The 24,353-nt window shown below is 43.2% G+C and overlaps 1 protein-coding gene and 1 long non-coding RNA gene across 4 annotated transcripts; one reads left to right on the top strand and one right to left on the bottom strand.

The window, feature by feature from the left end:
- Window positions 1–1,225: 1,225 nt before the first annotated feature.
- LOC121721342 lies at window positions 1,226–1,920 on the top strand. Of its 2 annotated transcripts, none has more exons than XR_006034792.1 (3): window positions 1,226–1,409; window positions 1,492–1,542; window positions 1,618–1,920. It is a non-coding gene; the product is annotated as an uncharacterized LOC121721342 (long non-coding RNA). The 2 variants fall into 2 exon arrangements; XR_006034791.1 differs by having other exon boundaries at window positions 1,615–1,920.
- Window positions 1,921–11,087: 9,167 nt separating this feature from the next.
- On the bottom strand, window positions 11,088–18,349 carry LOC121721320 (C3a anaphylatoxin chemotactic receptor-like). 2 transcript variants are annotated; one of them, XM_042108177.1, is made up of 2 exons: window positions 14,955–15,144; window positions 11,088–12,497 (listed from the first exon to the last, which is right to left on the bottom strand). In XM_042108177.1, the coding sequence occupies exon 2, from the start codon at window positions 12,494–12,496 to the stop codon at window positions 11,531–11,533; it is 966 nt and encodes a 321-aa protein (XP_041964111.1). In that variant the 5' UTR covers window position 12,497; window positions 14,955–15,144; the 3' UTR covers window positions 11,088–11,530. The 2 variants fall into 2 exon arrangements, with proteins under 2 accessions (XP_041964111.1, XP_041964110.1); XM_042108176.1 differs by lacking the exon at window positions 14,955–15,144 and adding an exon at window positions 17,619–18,349 and having other exon boundaries at window positions 11,089–12,497.
- Between the last annotated feature and the right edge of the window lie 6,004 nt (window positions 18,350–24,353).

Raw genomic sequence — 24,353 nt, 5'->3', positions numbered from 1 at the left:
TGAAAATGCAGGGAAAAGAAACCAATCTATGAGAACCATGAGAACAGGGGCCTGTTCCAGAAAGTGGGTTTTATTACAGTTTTTTCTGAATGCTTAAACACATTTTTTGTAACTATGGCTTTTTTTGCAAAACTTTACACACAAATGGCAAAACCACTCACTGAGTTCGCAAAACTAATAGCACAAACACTGCTTTGCACTCAGTTTGCAATTTTGTAACACACACTTTGCACAACTGTAGGCACAATGGCTATTATTTACACTATTTTGCCAACTCTCTGGCACACTTTCTCATGTGAAAACTGTTTTAGATAATTAGTTCACTTTGCAATCAGCCTAAGCACTATAAATAAGCCACAGGTAATGTACAATGGGTACGATGAAGTGAGCAGGAAGAGTGAGAAGAGAAAAAAACAGACAAAAAAACAGTCTACATGTGGGGATATTGTCATGTCAGGCCTGGATACGTCATTCCAGAATATATTTTTCCCGGTGCCTTGGACTAGGACATTGCATGTGATGTAGACAGAATTTTGAGAGAGACGACCCGATGTAGACTGATTTGTTTTGTCTCAGTGAAATGCTATTTTGTGTTTTGACTTGGAAAAACACACATGTGTTTGTTTTGATGTGTGTAAATAAACACTAGTACTTGAAGTTGGGATCCCTGTATGTTTACAGAACTATGACAAAAGTATGACCTCAAACTGACATAGTCTACCTTGTGCACAGAGAAAGCAAAAGCCAGATGTGTTTTTTATTCATACCATCAGTGTGTTGTTGGCACATTGTGTGCTTACTATTGTGATGGCTTGTGTTTACTGTTAGATACGAAAACACCATTTTTACGAAGGTGTGAAGAGTTAAGCAAGGTGTGTTAGCTTTTGCAAGAGAACTACAATGTTTTGCTGATTGGGTGAGAGGTTTTGCCATTTGTGTGTAGAGTTTTGCAAAAAAAGTATATAGTTACAAAAAATGTGCTTAAGCAATCAGAAAAAACTGTAAAAATCCTGTTAAAACTCCGGTAATATTTAGGCCTACCCCCATACCCTGATGAATACGTAATTTTGAAATTAAATACAAATTTATTCAGTGGCTAAATATGTTACTACTTTTTCCACCTGTTAAGCTAATAGGCCATTAAAAGTTATTTGAAATTAATCTACTTGTAACAGGACAAGTTCCACGCCCCTTGCCTAACCCAGTAGTGCAATTACGAGTGGCTCTTTGCATTCGGAAGCGAGCCAATTAGCGTAGGGAAGTGGCTACATAAATTGTAACTTTTAATTTGAAGGCTGACGTCATAGCTGCATACTGTTGGTTGTCCACCTGACTCCTGCCTTCACCGCGGGATCCCTTGTGCTCTTTTGGCTTTCTGCTCACTGTGCATGCATCCAGTGACATTCCTGGTAGGTTATCGTGGCATTGCGTGAGTAACGTTTCCTAAATGTTGTAGGCTAGTATAGCTAACACAAACTTTAGGGGTTTTAGGATTGCTGTCGGCTGCTGAACATGGGCCTCATAGCCGACCTCAGCTGATTGGTATGTAATTTTAACTGTCTTCAAAATAATATGTAGCTTGCGCGGGTTTTTAATTGTATCTTTTTCGTGTAGCAGAGCTTGCGGTAACACAAGGAGCGGCAACATCAAGGCATCTTGGTTCAAGTTCCGAACGCCGCTGTTTTGTTTTGTCCGCGCCCAAGTTGTGTTAGTCCATTTTAAACCTTCCACACGGGAGAACTGTACAACGGACGCTCTCGTCCTGTTTTATTCTGTCTGAAAGTGCCCTTGAACGCCCTGCGTGTTAAGTGTCCATAGAAGCTGTGGTTGCTAAATTAATGAACGTTTGTGTTTTTATTGTAAGTTGTCTCCAGAGTGTGAGTACATATACGATGTATGGTGTGTATTAGAATTAGGGGCCCATTCGTTCCTCTCGCTCATTCGTCCCTCTCTTGCTGGACAGGAGCTGCAGGCCAATTGGGTGGCGGGCTATCTCGGTGGTGGTGTCCCTTCACTTTTCCTGCTGTGGTAAATCTTGAGTATCTGGTATTGACATGTTCACGTGTGGTGTGTGTCTCTAGACTCTACTCTGATATACTCTCCAGCCCTGGGTAAGCTTCAGCCCTGTTCCTGGCTCTTCCTACCCTCCATCAGCTGTTAGCCCTCTAATCTTTTGCAACACCGTCTGCTGTGTGTGTGTATTTGTGCATGTGTGTCCAGGCCTTGTAGGCCGTTTGTGTCAGTGCCTTAGTGACCAAGGTTCTGACTGTCTGGAGAGAACCCACTCCCTGTAGGTTATGTTTTAATATTTGTTAATAAAGACAGTTTATTTTTGGAACCACGCCTCTGGTTTTCTGTGACCACGAACCTGTGTTGCCTGGTTGGGCTTCATGTACGAAGTTATAGTCCAATTGGTTGAATATTCTGAGGGGCAGGGCCTCAGATGGCGTAGTCGACATTTCTATTAGAGAGCTAACCTCCCACTTGCCACATACTGTATTAAATTCATTGGCGGTGCAGTAAAATAGTAGGCTAATCTACAGCTTTATTTGGGTAGTTTATAGGTTAATTTATATTTACATTTAGTTAAACATGATGGACGTTTACTTTGTTACAGTCTTTTTTTTAATAGGTTACAGTCAGTTTTTTTTTTTAATAGGTTTCACTAAAATGGTGCGACTTTACAGGAATTCAATTACTGAGAATTTCCTTCTTTGTGTATTGACCCATCCATGTTTGTATGTAAATGTCATGTGCATGGTATTAAATTAGCTAAATGATTTGGACTACTAATTTACTGAGCATTAATTTGTGTGCGACAGTATCAAAGTATTGCCAGCAAATTATATCCCTTTGTCTTTTTTAACAGCTCAACTGCACTGGATGTAGAGTGTGCTGATATGAATTTTTTTTTTTTTTTTTTAATTAGTCTATTTCTAGTCTTTTTAACCTTTAATGGCCATGACCGCGAAGAATTAACAGTAAATGAGTGGGAGAGAGAGAGATCGGGAATGGACTCGGGTCAGATTTCAATTTCCCCTGAATAAACAATGGTTGATGGCTTTAAACCAGGGTACCCTAGGACACTAGCCCCAAATATGGTTTGGGCACGTGCATATGGGCATATGGGTTTGAATGGTTGATGTACTCACTGCAGATGTGGTAACGTGCTGTTCTATGTATCTGCTTAATTTTTATTGGAAAATGACCTGTGAGTGCCGTGGAAAAAATATGGGATGAAACCTCATGTGACTCACAAAGCGCTTTCGGATATAACCTCTGGAGTATATGCGGAGGTTTGTCAAACGGAGGTCATACCCTTCGGATTCAGATATGATGCTAACCTGCGGACCTTATACGGACCTATGTGTGAACGACATACACGCACATTACAGAATATCCGTGTGGTTGTCGAGTGAGGGCTGGGGGCTTGTAGAGTTCACAAGAGGCGAGATATGACTCAGAATATATGCGGCCACTGTCACAGCTGCTGTTTGTTTACAAAGTGTATGCATTAAGTAGGCTAAAGAAGAAAACTCTATTGTGCGTAGGCTAATACTTGAAGTAGTCACGTAAGTGCGCACTTGAAATTGACCTACATGTGTGCTTCGAATAAACACATTTATCTGTTTACAACGTTATGTAGCAGAATTACTTGGCAATGGAACCCCAAATCTGGTTTGCGTTGGAGAGCATGCACAAACTTTATGGTAGCCTACTGAATTGGCTGGTAGGCTAACTCAAGACTTCAAGGCCATCATATACAACGTTTTTAACAACAAACAAAATACTAACATAACAGTGAAGTGGTTCATTTTTTCATGGTCTATTTTTCCAAAAGCATCCTCTCCATGTGTCTATTGCATTTACGTAAGGAGCTTGGAACAAAGTTGGATTTTCTTCGTGTTCATTTTCTCTAGCCATATTTATGCTCAACAAATATCGAACTCAGCAGTGGTCATGAGAAGGCGATCAATGAACAGAAAACCAACCGTGTTGGCTAACAATTTATTAAATACTTCTGTTATTGTTGTCAACGATGTCGCTGTTGCCTTTTCAGCGCCTTCTGCTTATGATTTGGTCTTTTGAATTTCATTTGGCCTTGCCATGCAGTTGTAGGCTACAACGTGTCTCTTGCCGTTCCCTTCATATATTCTATCACAATGCTGTCTGCCCTCATTGACAGTAGCTCCGTGATGTCTGCATCTTTCCAGGTCGGCGATTTTCTGGACAGCACTATGCCACTCCATCATAACACTGGCATTTAAGTCAGATTTAACCACATGGACGCACAAAAGAAATGTCACCGACACGCCCTCTGAAGGTGTCAATTTGACCGGTTATGTCATTTAGATACTGCCCCATCGTTTAACATCCGCAGAACCTCCGGTCTTACACGTATGTCTGAAAGCGCTTACACTCAAGTCAAGTCTATTTATATAGCGCATTTCATACACAGAGGTCTTTCAATGTGCTTTACAAAAACAAAAGCAAACAGTAATAACACATAAAAACATAAAAGGGCAATATAGTGAAAGAATAGTTTAAAAGGTAAAGATCATTAATAATAATAATAATAAAAAAAACATTGAACGTACAAAGTAAAATCATTTTTTAAAAAAGAATAATTAAAGACAAAATAAAAGACAAGGTAGAATCAGTGGCGCAGAAAGTGGGTATGCGCTATATGCGGCGCATCGGGGCACAGCACCGTGGGGGCGCCAAAGCGATGGTAAAAAATAATAAAATAATAATATATTTGGTATAATTCTATATGTAGCTACTGTTGCACTTACTGTATGTTTCTTAATCATTTCTGCATTTCCTCAATGTTAAATGACATTTTAGAGGACTAACAGGCTAGAGTAGGTGACCGATCTCATAAGATTCCATCATAGAATTTTGACATACTGTAGAAAAGGGAGTGGGGGCGCCGTGAGCGCTGAGTGAGCAGGTACGAGTTTTCATCTATGGAAAAAGATGGATACAGCAAAAAAAGCTGTCGGGGGCTAAACATAGAAAAAGAAAGAGGGGAAATGAGATGGCATGTCAAGGGATGCGACAGTAGTTAAATAAGTGGATGGTGAAAAGCAACAGGTAGGATTTAAAGTGTGACGTCTGTGCTTGGAGGCTTGCAAATATTCATGTTAACAGACTAACTAGCGTTTGTTAAGCATATGCCGATTGAAACATAACCTATTCCATTAAGATAGCTAGGTGGCTACCATGCTCATACTGAACTTTTAATGGCAAACTGCAAACAGAAATGTCACGCTAGCAACAACTCATTACATGTTTCCATTTCCTAACAATCCTAATATTAATAGCTTAATATTGTGCTGATAATGTGGCAAACAAAGGCTAGAGTTGGATCAGCCTTATCCTTTGTGAGCAACAGCTGGCAAAAGGACGTTGTGAGAACCGTTTAGACTCTCTTAAAGTGACAATGCACCATTTAACAATACTTCAAGTTCAAATTGGCAGAATTTCTTAAATAATAATTTACACTAGTAGTGTAAATTATTGGCCTTTTGTTTTACTTTAGTTGGTTTGTTTGTTTGTTTTTTTTGTTGTTGCATACCCCTCAAAAAATGGGTACCGTAACTGCGCCCCTGGGTAGAATCATTTTCAAGGCAGATCCAGAATTTGTAACTCAAAGTTAGCAGAAAGCATGTGAGAACAGTTTGGTTTTAGGTCTAGATTTAAAACTGGCTACAGTTGGGGCCTTTTTAATGTCATCCGAAAGTTGGTTCCAGAGCTGAGCCACATATAGTAGCAGCTAAAAGCTGTGTTACCATGTTTAGTTCTAACAGCAGGTTTTACTAACAAGTTTTTCTCCTGAGACCTGAGAGGTCTGGAGGGTGTGTACTGCTGAAACATGTCTGAAAGGTATTTAGGTCCTGCTCCATTAAGTGATTTATAAACAAGCAGTAGTGCTTTAAAGTCAATTCTGTGACTTACTGGAAGCCAGTGGAGGACTTAAGAATTAGAGTGATGTGTTGTAATGTCAGTTCTTTACAGTTTTTGTGAGAACCCCAGTTGCTGCATTTTGTATCACCTGAAGCTGTTTGATAGTCTTTTTAGGAAGGCCTGTGAAAAGTCTATTGCTGTAATCAACCCTGCTGGAGATAAAGGCACCTAAACCCTCACTGCTCCCCGAGCGCCGCTGTTGTTGCAGGCAACTCACTGCGCCAGGATTAGTGTGTGCGCTTCACCTCACTGTGTGTTCACTGTGTGCCGAGTGTGTTTCACTAATTCATGGATTGGGATAAATGCAGAGACCAAATTTCCCTTTACGGGATCAAAATAATATAAATACTTATATTATACTTTCTATATTATATTTTCTTTTTAAAGAAACTTATACTTTACATTACATTACATTTGGCTGACACATTTCTAACCAAAGCGACTCAAAAGATGTATGTAATGGTAGTCAGTTTAAAGCTTTTTAAAACCATTCTCTCAACAATTCTAGAACAATTTAAAACAATATAAAGGTAGAGGACAATAAGAACAAGTGCATCAGTGAGTGCTGTTTTTATAGTCAGGTGTCTGTTCTAGTCAGTTGATTAGTGCAAGTTAGGGCAAATTGTAAGTAGTGCTACGAGAGGAGACCCTCTGAAGAGCTGGGTCTTCAGGAGTTTTACTTATATTACTTTATTATTATTATTATTATTAATTATTATTATTAATTATTATTATTATTATTATTACATTTATAGTGATACATTCCCAGCAGTTTTGCTGTACTTTTTTTATTTATTTTTTTTATTTTTTATTTATTTTATTTTTTTAAGTATATTTTTTTGGGCTTTTTATGCCTTTAACTAGATAGGACAGTGGAGACCAACAGGAAGTGAGTGGGAGAGAGAGTCGGGGTGGGATCCGGAAAGGACCACAGGGCGGGAATCGAACCCGGGTCGCCGGCCAGTCGCGCCACCGCTGGGGCCAGTTTTGCTGTATTCTGTGGTCACAGTAATAATATATATCATGTTGTAAAGGCAACAGAAGTGCAGAAGTGCCGTTCACCCTGTTACGAGTTGATGAACCACTGAAACGATTTTGGAAACATCAGTACAAAGTCAGTCATTAGGGTATTCCAAACGTGTGATGGACGCATGGATGGATTATGAACCCCTGGGCCCAGTTAAGATAGGGGGGTCTGGTCTGGGGGCATGCTCCCTTGGAAGATTTTTTTTTTTAATGACTCTTTAAATGGTGACTTCTGGTGAGCTTTGTGGAAAGAGAAGAGAAGGGTGGAGAAAAAGCAACTTCACGCAGAGGCTTGGGCTTTAGGGCCCCCTGAGCTCTTGGGCCCAGTAGGCCCATTCAGTAATCCATCCCTGGACATAGACCTGGGGCCTCATTTATAAAAGGGTTGCGTAGAAACCATCCTTCATTTGATCTTAGATCATTTCTGAAATTATCGTACGTGTGATTCGGAGAAAACGAACGTACGCACAAAAAACCGTGCGTACGCCACCCTTCCAGATGTGCCCTTTATAAATCACAAATGAACGTCAACTTGTGCGCAGCCGGATGGTTTTAGGTCTCCGCCTTGTAAACACCCCCTCATCAATATCATTAGCATATGTTTTAATGAAATCAATGGCCTAAAAGCGGTAGCCTATGTAAAATTATATATGGAAAACATTGTATAGTCCTAGCCTATAACATCTGATGTTAACTAGCCTATGCGTCAGTTCGAATAGCTTAACTAATTATGTTTTTTCCAGCAAAGCTTTCTGGAAAGAGATCGTATGCATCCATGTCCATTGTCCTCTGCTCGCTTTCATTCCTTTTGCTTGCAGTAATGTGAATAATCAACATTTAGTATGTTTAGGCCTACTTTGCAGAAAAAAAAAATGCCTACAGCATACTGTACGTTTCCAATATCACCCAGGGTAATATGCTGATTTAGCCTACAAAACAGAGGACTAAATTATAAGCGTGATCTGTCATGTAGGCTTAACGTTTCTTTTAGGATAGGCTATGTTTTTGCTGAAAAAGTAGCCTAGTTCGCCAGTCATTATTCAGTCATTCTGCATATCTTTGCTATCGTTTTCTTTCAATAATGTCCAATGGCTTAAACATTGTCCTTTAATGTTGCTTTAGGCCAACCTTCATATTTTAGCCTACATTATTCAACTCACGTATTGTCATCTGATCTTGGGCACTGCCAGTCAAGAAAAGCAAACAGGTGCGCACTCTGCACCTCTTTACGGAACTCCGACGCAACACTAAATGTGAAGATGCCCTGCTTTCAGAGGATAACTTCTGTTTCTTTGTTGTGTAGGCTATATATGATATAAAATATCTATAGCCTACATTGTATAGCTTACATTCAAATATTACCTTTCTGTTACGAAGCTGGGAATAGGTAGCCTGGCGGGCCATCCTATATCATTGAAATGTATAGTCTGGAATCGAACCATTCACCTCGCTTAATCCAAGGGGCGGGCAGAGAATTGTCTTTCAAACTGCCTAGGCATGCAATAGGCCAGCGCTACGACCATATCCGTATCCGGTCGGCAAAACGGCAAATACATCCTTCTTCGAAAGGAATGACTTAAGTGCATTGTGTTGCTCTACTTTCAAAGAAAAGCACAAGTCCAACTCCTCCAAAGTTGACGCCAACGCCGATTCAAACAATCGCTCTTCGTTCGCCATAGCCACCTTCCTTGTTGTTCACCGTCGCAGGATGTCGTTATCCTGTTAAGCCCGCCTTAAGACTCTAACGAAATAGAGCGCTGTGATTGGAGAACATCCACGGTGTTAAGCCAATAGAAATTCCTATGGTTCGATACTAGACGTACAGGCTGAGCAAATGAATTTGCCGCTAGGGTGCGTCTAGATTTCTAGGCTAGGGAATAGGCCTATGAGCGCAAATTAGGATGTAGTGAAGGCTAACCGCGAGTAAACGCAGTTTATCTACCTCTGACATTTCAGAAATAGAGTTTAGGCCTACCCACCTCTTATTAGAGTTTATCCACCTCTCAAAAGAGTTTATTCACATTAACATTCAAAACTGTATTATCCAATATTATCCTATAGGCCTATTCCCAATACTGCAACCATCCACCATTATCAAACCTGTTCGAATGCCTTTTTTAAAAATCCGATACCGCATGGCGCAGTCCACCTCACCGAGATAGCAGAATTCATAGTTCACCCACCTCTTATTTTACCACTACATCCCTGGCACGAATGTACTTTTCCTCTCCTAAACGAGGGCAATTGGACATTTTATGGTCAATATTAGATTGGTGAGAACACTAAATATACTAGATCACCTGTAAGAATGTTTCAATCATTCTATCGTAGGTCTTTTTTTATAGATATTATGAAATAAGTAAGCTATACCTTTTTTCACTTAAGTGCTATAGTTCTCATTAGCAGTTTTATGCCAAACCATGAAACATTAAGCTGCGTCCCAAAATGTCTTTAAAAATCTTCTGATATTAATCATGCATAGGGCAAAGAAAGACATGAGATCGTTGGTCTTGGAATTTTGAAAAAGCATCGCACTTAGACCTCAGATTACTTGCAGTACCCCGGCATCGTACGTCAAGTTTGAACCTGACGTGGAGATAAGCACTTTTCCACGTCAAAGACGGTTTTTATAAATCTGAGCGTTGGCATGGATTTGAGCGTACGCACGGTCTAAGATCAAATCTGTGCGTAAGAACGCTTTATAAATGAGACCCCTGTGATATGACCAGGGTGCCCCCCCCCCAAAAAAAAAATGAACGAACGAACGATTCATAGCCTAGTAATGTGATCGCTAATAAGATATTAATTTTGCCACCTTTGTAACATTTTAGTTTTAGTGTAGCCTACCATGGTGTATGACTTTAAACAGCGAGTGTGCTTGGTATGATGATCAGCTCCTCTAATGCAGGGTAGGACTACGTTTTGACAAGCATACAAATTCACCTTGTTCTTGCCCCATCTGAAATTACTTTACTTTTGCTGCCTCCATCCTTTCTGTATTTGTTGTGTAAAAAAACGTTGTATATGTTGGCACTGAAGTCTTAAGTTAGTGAATTGGCTAACAGTGTTAGTTGGTAACCAAATAGCCTACACATTGCGCTACACGCTGCGTAGGCTACGTGCATTCTCTCTCCTGCTGATTTGCGGTTAGTAGCCAAGTGCATAATATTGCAAAAGTTGAAAAAATAAATGTGTTTATTAGCCTACAGAAAATAAATAGCCTACTATCATACTGTCAGTTAATCGACTACAGTGCAGTGGAGAGTTAAGTTATAGGGCAACTTGAAGTTTTATGAAAATAATTTACGAACCAGAACATAAAGACCATGGAGCTTCTATTTCTTGCAGCTGTTAAAACACCCGCTAGATAGTTACCCACCAACATTTGTTTTTGCAGTAGCCTACAGATTATTTCTGAAAGTTATTTGTCTACTAGGCCTAGCCTACTGTCTGATTTATCAAACGAGTGCTTTCTCGTTCGTCCTCCGCAAACTACAGTGTTTCGGTAGAGAGCCATTGAATAAGCGATGCCAATCAATTTCTGTAACACTTTTTGTGACATTCAGCAAATATCTCCTCATTTAATATAAGTTCCTTCAGACAATAGGCCTACGTTCTACTCTACGTGCAGTTGTCCTCCATCTCAGTTGCATCAGTTTTCTACATTTTGAAGGTTCTAAAATATGACTATATGCTTCACTGAATCCTTCTCGTTTTCTTTCATTTGTCCAGCTAACTTTTCCATTGAAACTAGCCATTTATGATGGATTACACACTCGACATTCTGAAATGTCCTGCACGATCAAGGCCAAATTAAGTTATCACGCAGCCACTGTGTCAGCAGCATGAGCGCTGACGGTGACGGTGCGTTTCTGATGTCAGATTATTATGTAGGCTAGCCTACTAGACTGTTCTCACATTGCAGCGCTTTACTTATATGAAGTAGCATTAATCAATATGAGGGGCAGAGGGGGATAAATGTTGTCCCCACCGGGGATAAAAATAATTTAGCAGAGGTAGGGATAGGAAAACCAGAGGGGGGGGGAATCCCCACCATCCCCCCCTACAAATCGCACCCTGGGTATGACTCCATTTGTCTCCAACATTTATATTTGAAAAGAAATTACAAACTAGAGTATCTTTGTTAACCTCTATATTACACAGGATGCAATGGCTGTTTGACTAATTACCTTACACCTACACCTTTTAACTAAAGCTTAAACTCATAGGTTTGGACCTACAGCCTAATAAGATTTTGTATTTGTGTTTTGATTTTATTATGCTAGCGGCTAAACACACAATTTTAACATAGTTTGAAAGGGACAGAATTCAGGAATAGAATAGGCTACTAAGAGACTAAGAGTCACTTACTTTGTTAAAAGTGATCTATCAGACATTCATTAACACTATTCATGTCATATGTTATTGTTGGAAGTTGAGATATTTTTATTGATTTCAAATACCAAAATAATGTCCTGTGTCAAATTGACCTGAACAGTCCAAAAGGGAGCAAAATGTGAACACAATACAAGGATTAAACATCCTGGGGTTTTGTGCTTTGCTGTAAAATCACCCCCTGTCCCTCAGCCTCTTGGCCTTCGGTCACAGGGCCAATGCCGTCGTCCTCCAGGGCTCGGCGGAGAGCTCCAGAAATGCTGCTCTTGAAGTTCTTTTGCCGGTCCAGTCCCACGCAGAAATACAAGATGGGGTTGACGCAGCTGTTGAAGTAGGACAGCCCGGTGGCCACGGGCAGGCCGAGCTTCACCCACTGGCTCTTGCTGTTGACCATCTTGACCAGGAGCAGGGCGTGGTAGGGCACCCAGCACAGGAAGAACGCCGAGACCAGCAGGACCAGGATGCGCAGGATCTTCATCTTCCTTTTCAGGCGCGACTGCCTGATGCCCCACCCGGCCAACACGTAGCAGCAGGCGATCACCAGGAATGGCAGGAGAAATCCAAACAGGAACCGCACCAGGTACAGACCAGTCCGACCTCCGGCACTCACCATGGTTTCCATGGTGCACTTGGTGTTGTTGTATGCGTCCAGCCCAGTGGTGCGGTTAATGGCGTATGGCAAGCTCAAGGCCAGCGCCACCACCCAAACACCCGCACTGACCGCCCGGGACAGGGAGACGGTGCGCATGATCTTGGCCCGTAGAGGGCTCCAGATACACAGGGCCCTGTCCACGCTGATGACCACCAGGAGGAAGACGCTGCAGAACATGTTGGTGTACTTGAGCAGGCCGTTCACCTGGCACAGCTGAACCCCGAATGACCACTGGTGCAGGCCGAGCGAGATGACGGTGAGGACGCGCGAGATGCAGAACACCAGGTCAGCCACCGCCAGGTTCACCAGCCACACGTTGGTAGCGGTCGGCTTCATTCGCACGCCGACCATCCAGATGACCACGGAGTTCCCCGCACTGCCCAGGATGATGGTCAGGAGGTAGAGCGTGATCTGGACACTCTTCACCACCTCCATCCCCAACTCATGAGCCATTCTAGTGGAGAGAAAAAAGATCAGTCACCAATTAGAGGCTTCTTTGTATAAAATACAAATTACAAAGTACCATTTTGTATTTGAAATACATATTTTAAATATGTATCAGAAATACTGCCCATCCCCTGATTACACACATGCACGCCAGGCTCCGGCTAGAACAAGGTAGCGATGGAGTTTCTCAGACATTCGTCATGGCAGAGCCAGCGAAAAGAAGCAGAAAGTGAGTAAACCGTTGTCAGAGGAACAGGGAAAGTTGAGGAGTGTCATAAAATATACTCCGAAGCTGTAGGGGGAGCTCTGCAGAGAAACCTGCGAGCAAAAAGTGAGAAAACAGCGAAGAAATTGCATAGTCATAAACGTTTATGACATAATGTAATTGGGGCAGCCGTGGCCTACTGGTTAGCGCTTCGGACTTATAACCGGAGGGTTGCCGGTTCGAAAACCCGACCAGTAGGCACGGCACTTTGAGCAAGGCACCTAACCCCTCACTGTTCCCCGAGCGCCGCTGTGGTTGCAGGCAGCTCACTGCGCCGGGATTAGTGTGTGCTTCACCTCACTATGTGCTGAGTGTGTTTCACTAATTCACGGATTGGGATAAATGCAGAGACCAAATTTCCCTCACGGGATCAAAATAGTATATATACTTATAACGCTTCTGTTATGAAGTGACATTCTGTTTTTGTCATAACAAGTTGGGGTTAGAGTTAGGGTTCATGTGTCATGACAGTGTCGTGTTCATGACAGTGTCATGTCACTCTTATGTCGATATGGTCAAGTGTTACCAAAGATAATTAATGCGTAGCAAGATGGGTGGTCCTAGTTCATGTCTATGAGGGCAAAGTGGAGTTCTGTCAGAGACGGGCTCTGGTTCAGTCCCCGCCTGCACAGGGGCGTGTCACTGACGTATGACTGACGTTTGAACGCCTCGGTTCCACGCCAGACAGAAACCGGAGTACAAAATAAACTTGGTGTACACCTTCATTAATGTTTCTCCTGACCAGAGGGTCATACTGTCACGACATTCTCCTGAAATGGGGAGGAGGGTTTGGAGATCATGATACCGTGTCCGAAATGTGCATCCGTTGCTCAGAAAAATAAGGCTTTGACAAATTCTGGGAAATTCTTGGATTCTGCCATAGACCTCAATGTTAAAAAGGGAGCCTGATCACTGCATAAATGGGGGATAGTGCCCCCCCCCCCCTTGTGCGGGGCGTGTACTACTGCTACCCTATTTGCATACATTTCCTGGGACAGGAAATGACCTCTCAGTAAGTATCTTCGTAATCAACCATCTTTGGTGTTACCATCAAAAGCACTAGGCCTTCCTGTTCAGTAATGATCATCTTCAAGGGCAAAACGGTTGCACCACACAAAAGGCATTACTTTCTCCTCATGTTATGCTCTACAACACTCTCTGTTTTATGTTATAAATAAAGATCAACAAGTGAATCTGAGAAAATGCCATGTCTTCAAAATGTGAGTGGACATAGCAGAAGTGTCTTCTTGATTAATAGTTGTTTAGTTAAGGGGGTCTATGAACATGAGGTCAGAGCACATTTTTACTGAGTACTCATTACTCAGTCCTTCTGGAATGCTCAAAAAGACTTAGTGTACTTGAGAAAGTCATTGCACAAAATGTCCATAATAATATATCAACCAACGAAAATGTAACCCATTCTATGAACTGGTATGATGCTGCAAAACAGTGGCATTAAACGCGTGTCTGTTCATCATAACAGGCGCCTTCAGACATTCATAATGCTGCTAATTGAAAATAAACACAGGACTGATGTTACATTTCTTGTGCTATTGGTAAGGAATTTCACACAACGGCCAATCAACAACCAAGTCTATTTACTGTCAAAAACACTACTCACTACTTCACTACTTTTGTAGGCAAAAAACCCCATCCACAACAGAACAGCCTTTGAGAGCATTTCACTGGCGTTCTCAAGCAAGAAACGTCCCAGCAGGCCCATGACCTCTCCAAAAGGCTCAACAGTGGCATCTGACGTGAAATGAAACTCAATGGAAATGAGCTGAAATGTTTTTCTTTATTTGAAGTATTATGCAAACAAGTATTTTCTGGAAAAATATTTTCTACCCAGTTTGGGCACACTCTCTGCCACTGCTGCTATTAATTTAATAGAAACAAACATCAAATTAAATCTGCAATATTTGGAATTATGTGCTTTCACTTTCTCAGAAAAATCAGTTGATTATCAGTGTACTGTATCCTCTACAAATGTCTGCAGAATGAATAAAATGCCAAGGACACAACATACTGATGATTGCATAATAGACAATCAGACAATAAGTTGTTTCCAGATATTTATACTGACATCAATCATCAATGGCAGTGAAAAGACGCGCTGACGTACTAAACCGACGCATGAAGTTCTGAGAAAGCGTATGATGTCATATGTAAGCTCTAGATATGAAGAGTGGCTCTTACCTGTTAGATGATCTAAAAACAAAATGAAGCGGAAGAATCGTTATCTTGTCTGGTGTCTCCACACCACAACATGTTTAGTGAGAATGGAAATTTGTGTGTTCCTGTGTGCTCGTTTTGCATGTGTGTGAGGGAGATAGGATGTGCATGTTGCCGTGCTCAAATATATCCTCCCACTCGAGCACTCTAGACCAACGGCGGGGGGATTGGTCGAGGGGGGGAGGGTTGGTCAGTAAATAGTAAATAAACAAAGGCTAGGACAATGCCCATGCATAACTAGGTCGGGTTCACAGATCTTTTAGCATGTCCACTCACAAGAGACTTGTCTGAATTGCGACACAAATATACAATCCTAGTCTCAATCATTCAACAAAAAACGTACAGACTCTCCAAACTACTTAGAGACATCGCTAAGGAGTAAAAAAAAAAGCTAAAAGGTGTTCTGATGTTATAATGTGCGCACTTAGAGAACCCTAAAATTAGTCTAACGCAACACAGTTCCGTTTACCCCCCCCCCCCCCCCCCTTTTTTTCCCTTTTATTAGTTTCACATACAGTACGATAACCATGCTCCAGTCTTACATAGTTGAACTCCGCACAACATCATATCTTCTCCAGAAAACATGCAACATGTTATCAATACACCATAGCATAGTCTTGTCTTGTGTTGTTATCAATACACCATAGCATAGTCTTGTGTTGTTGAACTTGTGTCCCATGCGGCTGGGCTGGGAGAGCCCCCGTTCCCAGTGAAAGATACACAGCGTAGCATAATGAGGTAGGCCTACCTTAAACCGGAAAAACAGGCACTTGGCGCCGGCTGGAACTGGTCCATCTATGTGGTCTCCATCTGGTTTGCTATCAGTCAAGTTCCCTTTCTCTCATTCACGAGTGGGTGGATCAGTAACCTAACAGATATTTTTTATCAGACAGACAGAAATCTTTTAGACTGATGTAATGGAACAATCCGCCCAAGTTTTCTGTGTCAAAATAAATAAAACAAATCTATTTTGAATTGGTGTTCACAGCATAGCAAATGACCTTAGGCCACACCTTTTGTAAAACTAGACCTATGGATAAACCCCAGCAAGACATCCCCAACCCCCAAACAAAGATGGCCCCCTCTGACCACTCAATAGCCAGTGGTACACTCTGAAAGCCCCTTGACATGCCCCGGCAAGACACCCACACACCAAAACAAAGATGGACCCCTCTCCCCATTAAAACCCCAATGGTACAGTCTGAAAACCCCCTTGACATGCCCCGGCAAAGACACAACTACCCAAAACAATGGCCGCTATCCTCCATTCATAATTATTAAGAACTATTATAAACCCATAGATATCTCATGGGGACAGACCAACCCAAAACAAAGACATCAAGTCTAACCAGTAACCACTCATACGTAAGACAGACATAGTCCCATTCAGACACTCTGACCAGTAGCCACTCATATACGTAAGACAGACATAGTCTGGGAGACCATTCAGACACTCTGACCAGTAACCACTCATATACGTAAGACAGACATAGTCCCATTCAGACACTCTGACCAGTAACCACTCATATACGTGTAACCCCTTCTTAACGGGTGTGCACAGGCACTTGTTACGATCAGTACAATGGCGCAAACTGGATCCTACTGTAAGCTCTCAGCGGTGGAATGGTGAGCTGGCTGAGCTATTCCTGAATATCAGTAGGCTATTAAACAATTAAATACAATAAACAATAGCGCGGTGCCTCCACTGTAAAAATACTACACTTACCTTAAAGCTTGTGTAAAATGCACTTCTACAGAATAAGAATTATAGAATGTATGTGTAATTACACTAGTGGTGAATGCAGTCACAATGAATTGCCAATACGCCATGGAAATAATGTAATATAATAATCAAATATTTATTTAATAATAATAATAGCCACGTAATAAAAGTGACAACCCAATAGCTGACAAATGTCAGCGAGCAAACAATTCACTCCTAAGGGGAACAGGGTAAACGAACGTTGACGTTAATGGACTTTAGCTAACGTTAATGGTTAGCCAACACAGTTAGCTTAAGCTAAAAAGTTAAGTTACCATTATGGAAGACAATACAATATATACAGACAGTAATGCACTGTGTAAAAGGTAACGGTAACACAGATAAACCACCATATGTAGACAATATACAATGATAATTGACAATATACAATAACCCCCAAGCGCTTTCTGTTGGAGCTCGTTGGTGCACAGGTGGCAGCTCTCTGAGCTGCCGGCAGGACCGCAACCGCTGAACGGCCGTCCAACTCGCCGGTAATCCAAGCGAGACGAGAGAACGGGTATGTATAAGTATAAGTATATATACTTTTTTGATCCCGTGAGGGAAATTTGGTCTCTGCATTTAACCCAATCGGTGAATTAGTGAAACACAAACAGCACACAGTGAGCACACAGTGAGGTGAAGCACACACTAATCCCGGCGCAGTGAGCTGCCTACAACAACAGCGGCGCTCGGGGAGCAGTGAGGGGTTAGGTGCCTTGCTCAAGGGCACTTCAGCCGCGGCCCACTGGTCGGGGCTCGAACCGGCAACCCTCCGGTTACAAGTCCAGAGTGCTAACCAGTGGGCCACGGCTGCCCGGGTGTGTGTGTGTGTGTGTGTCAGTGTAAATGCAGTTGACGTTACTCACGACCGATCACTCAGAACCGGGAGATTCCGCTCAGTCCTGACTCAGAGGATGGGAGGCAGCAATGTCCAAGCTAGCCGAGGATGCGACTCCGGTGGAGGATGTTGCTGCAGTCAGCCGGCAAACCTCAACAGCAGCAGCAGGTAGTTGGTGGTTGGCACTCCGGTGGGCTCAGCACCGAAGCACAAATCGAGTCTGTCTCCGAAGGAGAATGCAACAGAAGTTAAGTCAGCTAGCACCCAGGTCAGGATAGCTTCAGCTACAAAATAGCACCGACAAATAGCTAGCGGAAAATCTGACCAGGACTTGACCGATAACTTAGAAGAGAAAATAAACCTGAGGAGTAAACAAGTACGATGCGCCGATGTTACGGAGTAAGTGGGCCTATGAACTTGTCCAATGGTCTCCACAAACTACAGACAGCAAAGTATATCCTCTCTTTCTCCAGTGCTAACTCGGACTGATGAGACTTCTCTCTGAGGAGATGGAACCTTCACATAACCCGCGATTTCGCGGGCATAAACAAATAACAAATAATGATTGGCTGAGTATAAAATTCAAATAAAACTTATCAAACAAATACATCTGATTGGTCTATACAGAATTCCATATCACAACATAAACATTTAAACAAAGCATTGTGGTCATTGTAGTGACAGGGGAAAAACACAGGAATAGACGCTAAACTGCAAACACTTTTTGCAGGTGCTTACACTCTCCCCCCACCAAATATACAGCATGCCCCCATGCTGAGTCACATACACTTTAAGACAAAACAAACTAAGAAATACACTAAAATCAAACAACCAAAACAACAAACAAAGGCTAGTACTCAAAAACTAGCTGTGGGTGTAATGGCAGGTGAAGTGTATGGCAAAAGTAAAGGCGTGTCTGTATGTGTTGCAAAGAGCTTGAGAACTACTGCACCACCAGGCATGTGAACTACTGCACTGATGCTATATGACACTACTAAATAGTTCCTGCTTTGCACTCCCGGCTTGCCGTATGACAAGCGGTCAGTAGGCTTCCTTTCCCTATGGGACCTACGTACTACAGGAGGTACTGAGTCTGTGGGACCTAAATCCAAGTGGGTTAAGGAGTGAGCATCAGGAGAACTACAACCCTGGTTTACCCGTTCTACAACCTCAGTCGTCCTATATGAGTTTATAGGGAGTTCAGTTACTGAGGGAACTACCGATATATCATTAGGTGAGTGCACTGGACTAGGGACACTAGGAGTAGTGGGGACACACGGCACAGTGGAGTTCAGCTCCAGGGCAGGCGGGGAATTCTGTGTGGCGTCATTCAGAGGAGCGTTTTGCAATGCTTCCTCAGCACCACAGCCGAACTCCGATTCAGAATCTGAAGAGCTTTCTTGTCTAAGAACTGCAGGAGGCAACACTTCAAGATCAACAGCTCTATGCTTCTCTTTAGCCTTTCTACGCCTCACAGCTCTAGGACATGAAGCTAGAGCGGTATCAACCACAGGACCCAATCTTACCTCCTGTCCCAGAGGCAAAATATGGTTACGGTGCATCACCTTCACCGGCCCTGCACCGTCAACAGGCTTCAGTCTGTACACAGGGCAGACATCTCAACCTGCAAAAAGTCATTTCAGGGAGGTATCATGAAGCCCGTACTGTGTGTATATATATATATATATATATATATATATATATATATATATATATATATATATATATATATATATATATATATATATATATATATACTATAAAGTCAGTACACCAAATAAGTAGGCTAATTGTGAAAATAAAATATGTGGATCTTGCAGTTTGGTCTTTTCATGTAGCCTTGGCAACTAGCCATCTAGTATAGGCCTGATAATATGCACGTTAATTGACACTAGTTTTGCAATCATTTAACCCACCATGGGCAATGCTAACACTGTTACAAACAGTGCAGCATGCAAGACTAGACCTATCATTATTTTTTACTCTTATAAACAAGGGTACACTTTGAAATGGGTCTTACATTTTACTTTTTTGGGGGCACTGACTCTGCCGTGACTCTCCTGTTCCTACACTGAACTGATTTAGTTCGTGAGAAAAGAGATAAAAAGCCCGCCTACACTGAAAACTGATTGGTTGATTTAGCGAAACAGGCCAATCAGGATGCTCTCTGTCTTGGATGCGCTCAGACACACATGCACCACCCCTCTCTCTCCCCCGTCATGTGCGCGCTACACTCAGATGCACACGGCATTTTAGGTCTCCCTCTCGTGTGCGCGCTCTTGATCGCTCGCTCTAGATTCCGGGAGATTTTATCTAATTTGCGGGCGTCAGGGGGCCGCTATCAATATGCGGGAGACTCCCGGAACTTCCGGGAGACTTGGGATGTCTGACAGGGAGATCCGAAAGCTGACTGTCCACAACATACGGACAAGAGCTCCATCTGTCTGCCAGCTTTTGCTTCCCTTTAAGACCCAGATTCCGAATCAACACCCGATCCCCAGGACTCAGGCTATGATGGCGCACTTTCTGGTCATAACGCTCCTTATTGCTCTGGTTCATCCTATCCACCGAGGCTTGGGCTAGCTGGTAAGCAGCTTGCAACTCCTCTTTCATCTTTGTCACATCCCTCAAATGTGACGCAGATGACGTGTCATTAGACGAAACACCAAAACAGACATCAACAGGGAGTCGAGCTTCCCTACCAAACATCAAAAAATAAGGTGAGTACCCTGTTGATGTCTGTTTTGGTGTTTCGTCTAATGACCCGTCATCTGCATCACTGGTAAACAGGAGATCCTGGGTTCGAATCCCAGCGGTGCTTCCAAAATGTAACCCCTTCTTAACGGGTGTGCACAGGCACTAGTTACGATCAGTACAATGGCGCAAACAGGATCCTACTGTAAGCTCTCAGCGGTGGAATGGTGAGCTGGCTGAGCTATTCCTGAATATCAATAGGCTATTAAACAATTAAATACAACAATACAACAAAACAACATTAAACAATAGCGCGGTGCCTCCACTGTAAAAATACTACACTTACCTTAAAGCTCGTGTAAAATGCACTTCTACAGAATAAGAATTATGTTACAGTGAATTATGTTACAGTGAAGGAGACTGTATGCTGTAAGGATGTGGAGTTATTAGTGGTTAGTCTCCGTCCGTACTACATGCCTTGGGAGTTCTCGCACGCAATTGCTGTCTGTGTTTACGTTCCACCTCGAGCTCTCCCAGATACAGTGTGTGACGTCATCCACTCCACAATCGCAAGGCTTCAAACCGAACACACTGACGCCTTTTTTGTGATCTCTGGCGACTTCAATCGCATAACACTGGATTCCACTCTCACGAATTTCTACCAGTATGTTGACTGCCCTACAAGGAAAAACAGGACAATAGACCTCATGTATGCAAACGTGAGGGATGCATACAGTGCAAACCCCCTCCCCCCACTGGGAAAGTCAGACCACAACCTCATTCATCTCCAGCCAATGTACAAGCCCAAAGTACAGAGGCTACCAGTTGCCACACGCACCTTCAGGAAGTGGACACCTGAAGCGGATGAGGCTCTGAGAGACTGCTTCGAGTGCACTGACTGGAGTGTGTTACAGAATGGAGAGGAATTAGAGGAGGTCACACAGTGCACAACTGACTACCTGAACTTCTGCATGGACATTGTTGTTCCCACCAGAACTGTACGCTGCTTTCCCAACAACAAGCCTTGGATAACCAGCAATGTCAAGACCCTTCTTAACAGGAAAAAGATGGCGTTCAGAGAGGGGGACATGGCAGAGCTGAGGCGCGTGCAAGGGGAACTCAAATTTAAGCTGAAGGAAGCTAAGGAGGACTACAGAAGGAAGGTGGAACAGAAGTTGCAGGAAAACAACTTGAAGGAGACATGGGACGGCATGAAGATTATCACTGGCCTGAAGAAGAACAGCAGCTCTGTGGAGGGGGACCTGGACAGGGCGAACCAGTTGAACCACTTCTACAACAGGTTTGACTGCCCTGCTCCAGCTCCAATGGCGGTGGTCTGTCCACCATCCCCCAGCCCCCACCCCCACACCCCCTCAATACCAGTGCAACACTCACCTCCATCATCACAGGCTATCGTACCCCCACCATCACTGGATTTTGCACCCCTCCCCCACATGGCGATCACGAACAATGAGGTGACAACGACCTCTATCATCAGCCATCAGACACACAGATCCCAGATGCACCCCTCCCCCTCCCCTCCCCTTACACCCCTCACCATTACAAAAGATCAAGTGACAGTCCAATTTAAGAGATTGCGCAGCAATAAAGCAGCGGGGCCTGACAGACTGTGTCCAAGGCTACTCAAGACCTGTGTTGCTGAACTGGGGGAGCCACTGAAGCACATCTTCAATTTGAGCCTACACCTTGGACAAGTTCCAACACTGTGGAAGACATCATGTCTCACCCCTGTCCCTAAGAAGCCACACCCTAGTGAGCTTAATGACTACAGACCTGTCGCTCTTACATCACATGTGATGAAGACAATGGAGCGATTGGTCTTAGGCATGCTCAGACCCCAGGTACGCCATGCACTAGACCCGTTACAGTTTGCATACCAGGAGAAAGTGGGCGTGGACGATGCCATCACTTATCTTCTACACTGGACACATTCCCATCTAGACAAGGGGAAAAGTGCTGTGAGAATCATGTTCTTTGATTTCTCAAGTGCTTTTAACACCATCCAACCCCTTAGATTGGGAGACAAGCTCTTGCAGATGGGTGTCGATGCTCACCTGGTAACCTGGATTACAGACTACCTGACCGAGCGACCACAGTTCGTCAGACTGAAGAACTGTCTCTCTGACACTGATCAGCAGCACCGGAGCGCCACAGGGAACTGTGCTCTCTCCAGTCCTGTTCACCCTGTACACATCTGACTTCTGCTACAACACCGAGTCATGCCACATGCAGAAGTTTTCTGATGATACTGCAATTGTGGGGTGTATCAGGGACGAGCAAGAGGAGGAGTACAGGAGCCTGGTGGAGGACTTTGTGCAATGGTGCAAACTCAATCACCTTCAACTAAACACTTCAAAGACCAAGGAGATGGTGGTGGATTTCCGCAGGTCTAAGCCCACTCTGCTACCAGTCCACATTGATGGGGTCAATGTGGAGGTGGTTAGCACCTACAAGTATCTGGGTCTCCACCTGGACAATAAACTGGACTGGTCAGCCAACACTGATGCACTCTACAAGAAAGGGCAGAGCAGGCTGTACTTCCTGAGGAGGCTGCGGTCCTTCAATGTGTGCAGCAAGCTCCTCAGGATGTTCTACCAGTCTGTTGTTGCCAGCGTCCTCTTCTATGCAGTAGTATGTTGGGGAGGAAGCACAAAGAAGAAGGATGCTGGGCGAATTGACAGGCTGGTAAGGAAAGCTGGCTCTGTAGTGGGAGCTGAACTGGAGTGCATCACTTCACTATCTGACAAAAGGACCCTGAACAAACTGATCAACATCTTGGACAATGAGTGTCACACACTCCACAGCACTATTGTTAAGCAGAAGAGCCTGATCAGCTGGAGACTTCGCTCACTGCCTTGCACAACAGACAGACTGAGTCATTTGTCCCCAGGGCCATTGAACTGTTCAATGCTTCACTTAAGGGAAGAGGAGAGATAGACTTCTCTGCATAGTCTGTCTGCCTCTTCACCCCCTCCATGTTTGGATACTGTCTGTCCACTAGCCACTTTTACCACTGTCTTCTGCCTCACTGGTTGCATGCTATATTAGCACATTAGCACATATGCATAACCCCTCCCTCCATGCCACAGCCGAACTGTGGCCACACTTTTACCTTTTCTTAAAATAGTTAAATATATAGATATACAGACTTTACTTTACTTTATTTCTGCATTGTTGCACTGTTGGACTTACTCATTTGCACTACCACCATGACCACTATCACCATTGCACTATCACCATGACATTCACATTCACATAGAGCACCTTACCCTACCTTACCTTACTATGCACAGAGATGCCCTTACTATGCCCTGCCTCAGTCATTGCAAGCGCCTCTGATTGATTAATCACCACAATGTGGATACTGTTTTTAGAATTGATTTAGATTAAGTGTTAGTTAGTATAATTTGTATTTTAGTATATTTAGCATATTCTTTATCTTCAGTAGTACAGGGTGAGGGGGTAGTCCAGTAGTACAGGGTGAGGGGGGTAGTCCAGGGTGAGGGGGTAGTCCAGTAGTACAGGGTGAGGGGACAGTACAGGGTGAGGAGGTAGTACAGTACTACAGGGTGAGGGGGCAGTCCAGTAGTACAGGGTGAGGGGTAGTACAGGGTGAGGGGGCAGTACAGTAGTACAGGGTGAGGGTGATAGCAATAATTTTACGTTATGTAAATTAACTTAACGTTTACGTTAATTTTTGTTTTGGCACCATTTTCTTCTTTGTTTAAAGCATTTAAAAGTAACTAAACTGCAATGTTTGTCAGATAATAAGACTTGGACTAAGACTAGGAGGATGTAGAACGGAAGAGAGGAGAAGTTGGCTACAGGCCAACCTAGGCCTTCCAGGCCTGGGCTAGGCCTACATAGACCATAGACCATTTTTTTGTACCCTCTCTGCTTGTAACAGAATAAACTTAATTCCTGAGTTTTTTTACTGAAGTTTGCCAGTCTAAGATTAATATTAAGTAATTATTCACCACAATTACTTTCAGGGGGTAGTACAGGGTGAGGGGGTAGTCCAGTAGTACAGGGTGAGGGGTAGTACAGG

The sequence above is a fragment of the Alosa sapidissima genome, chromosome 10 (genome assembly GCF_018492685.1).
Source record: "Alosa sapidissima isolate fAloSap1 chromosome 10, fAloSap1.pri, whole genome shotgun sequence".
In the NCBI taxonomy this organism is placed as follows: Eukaryota; Metazoa; Chordata; class Actinopteri; order Clupeiformes; family Clupeidae; genus Alosa; species Alosa sapidissima.
The sequence above is the reverse complement of the archived record's forward strand: the minus strand, read 5'-3'. Positions and strand labels throughout refer to the sequence as shown.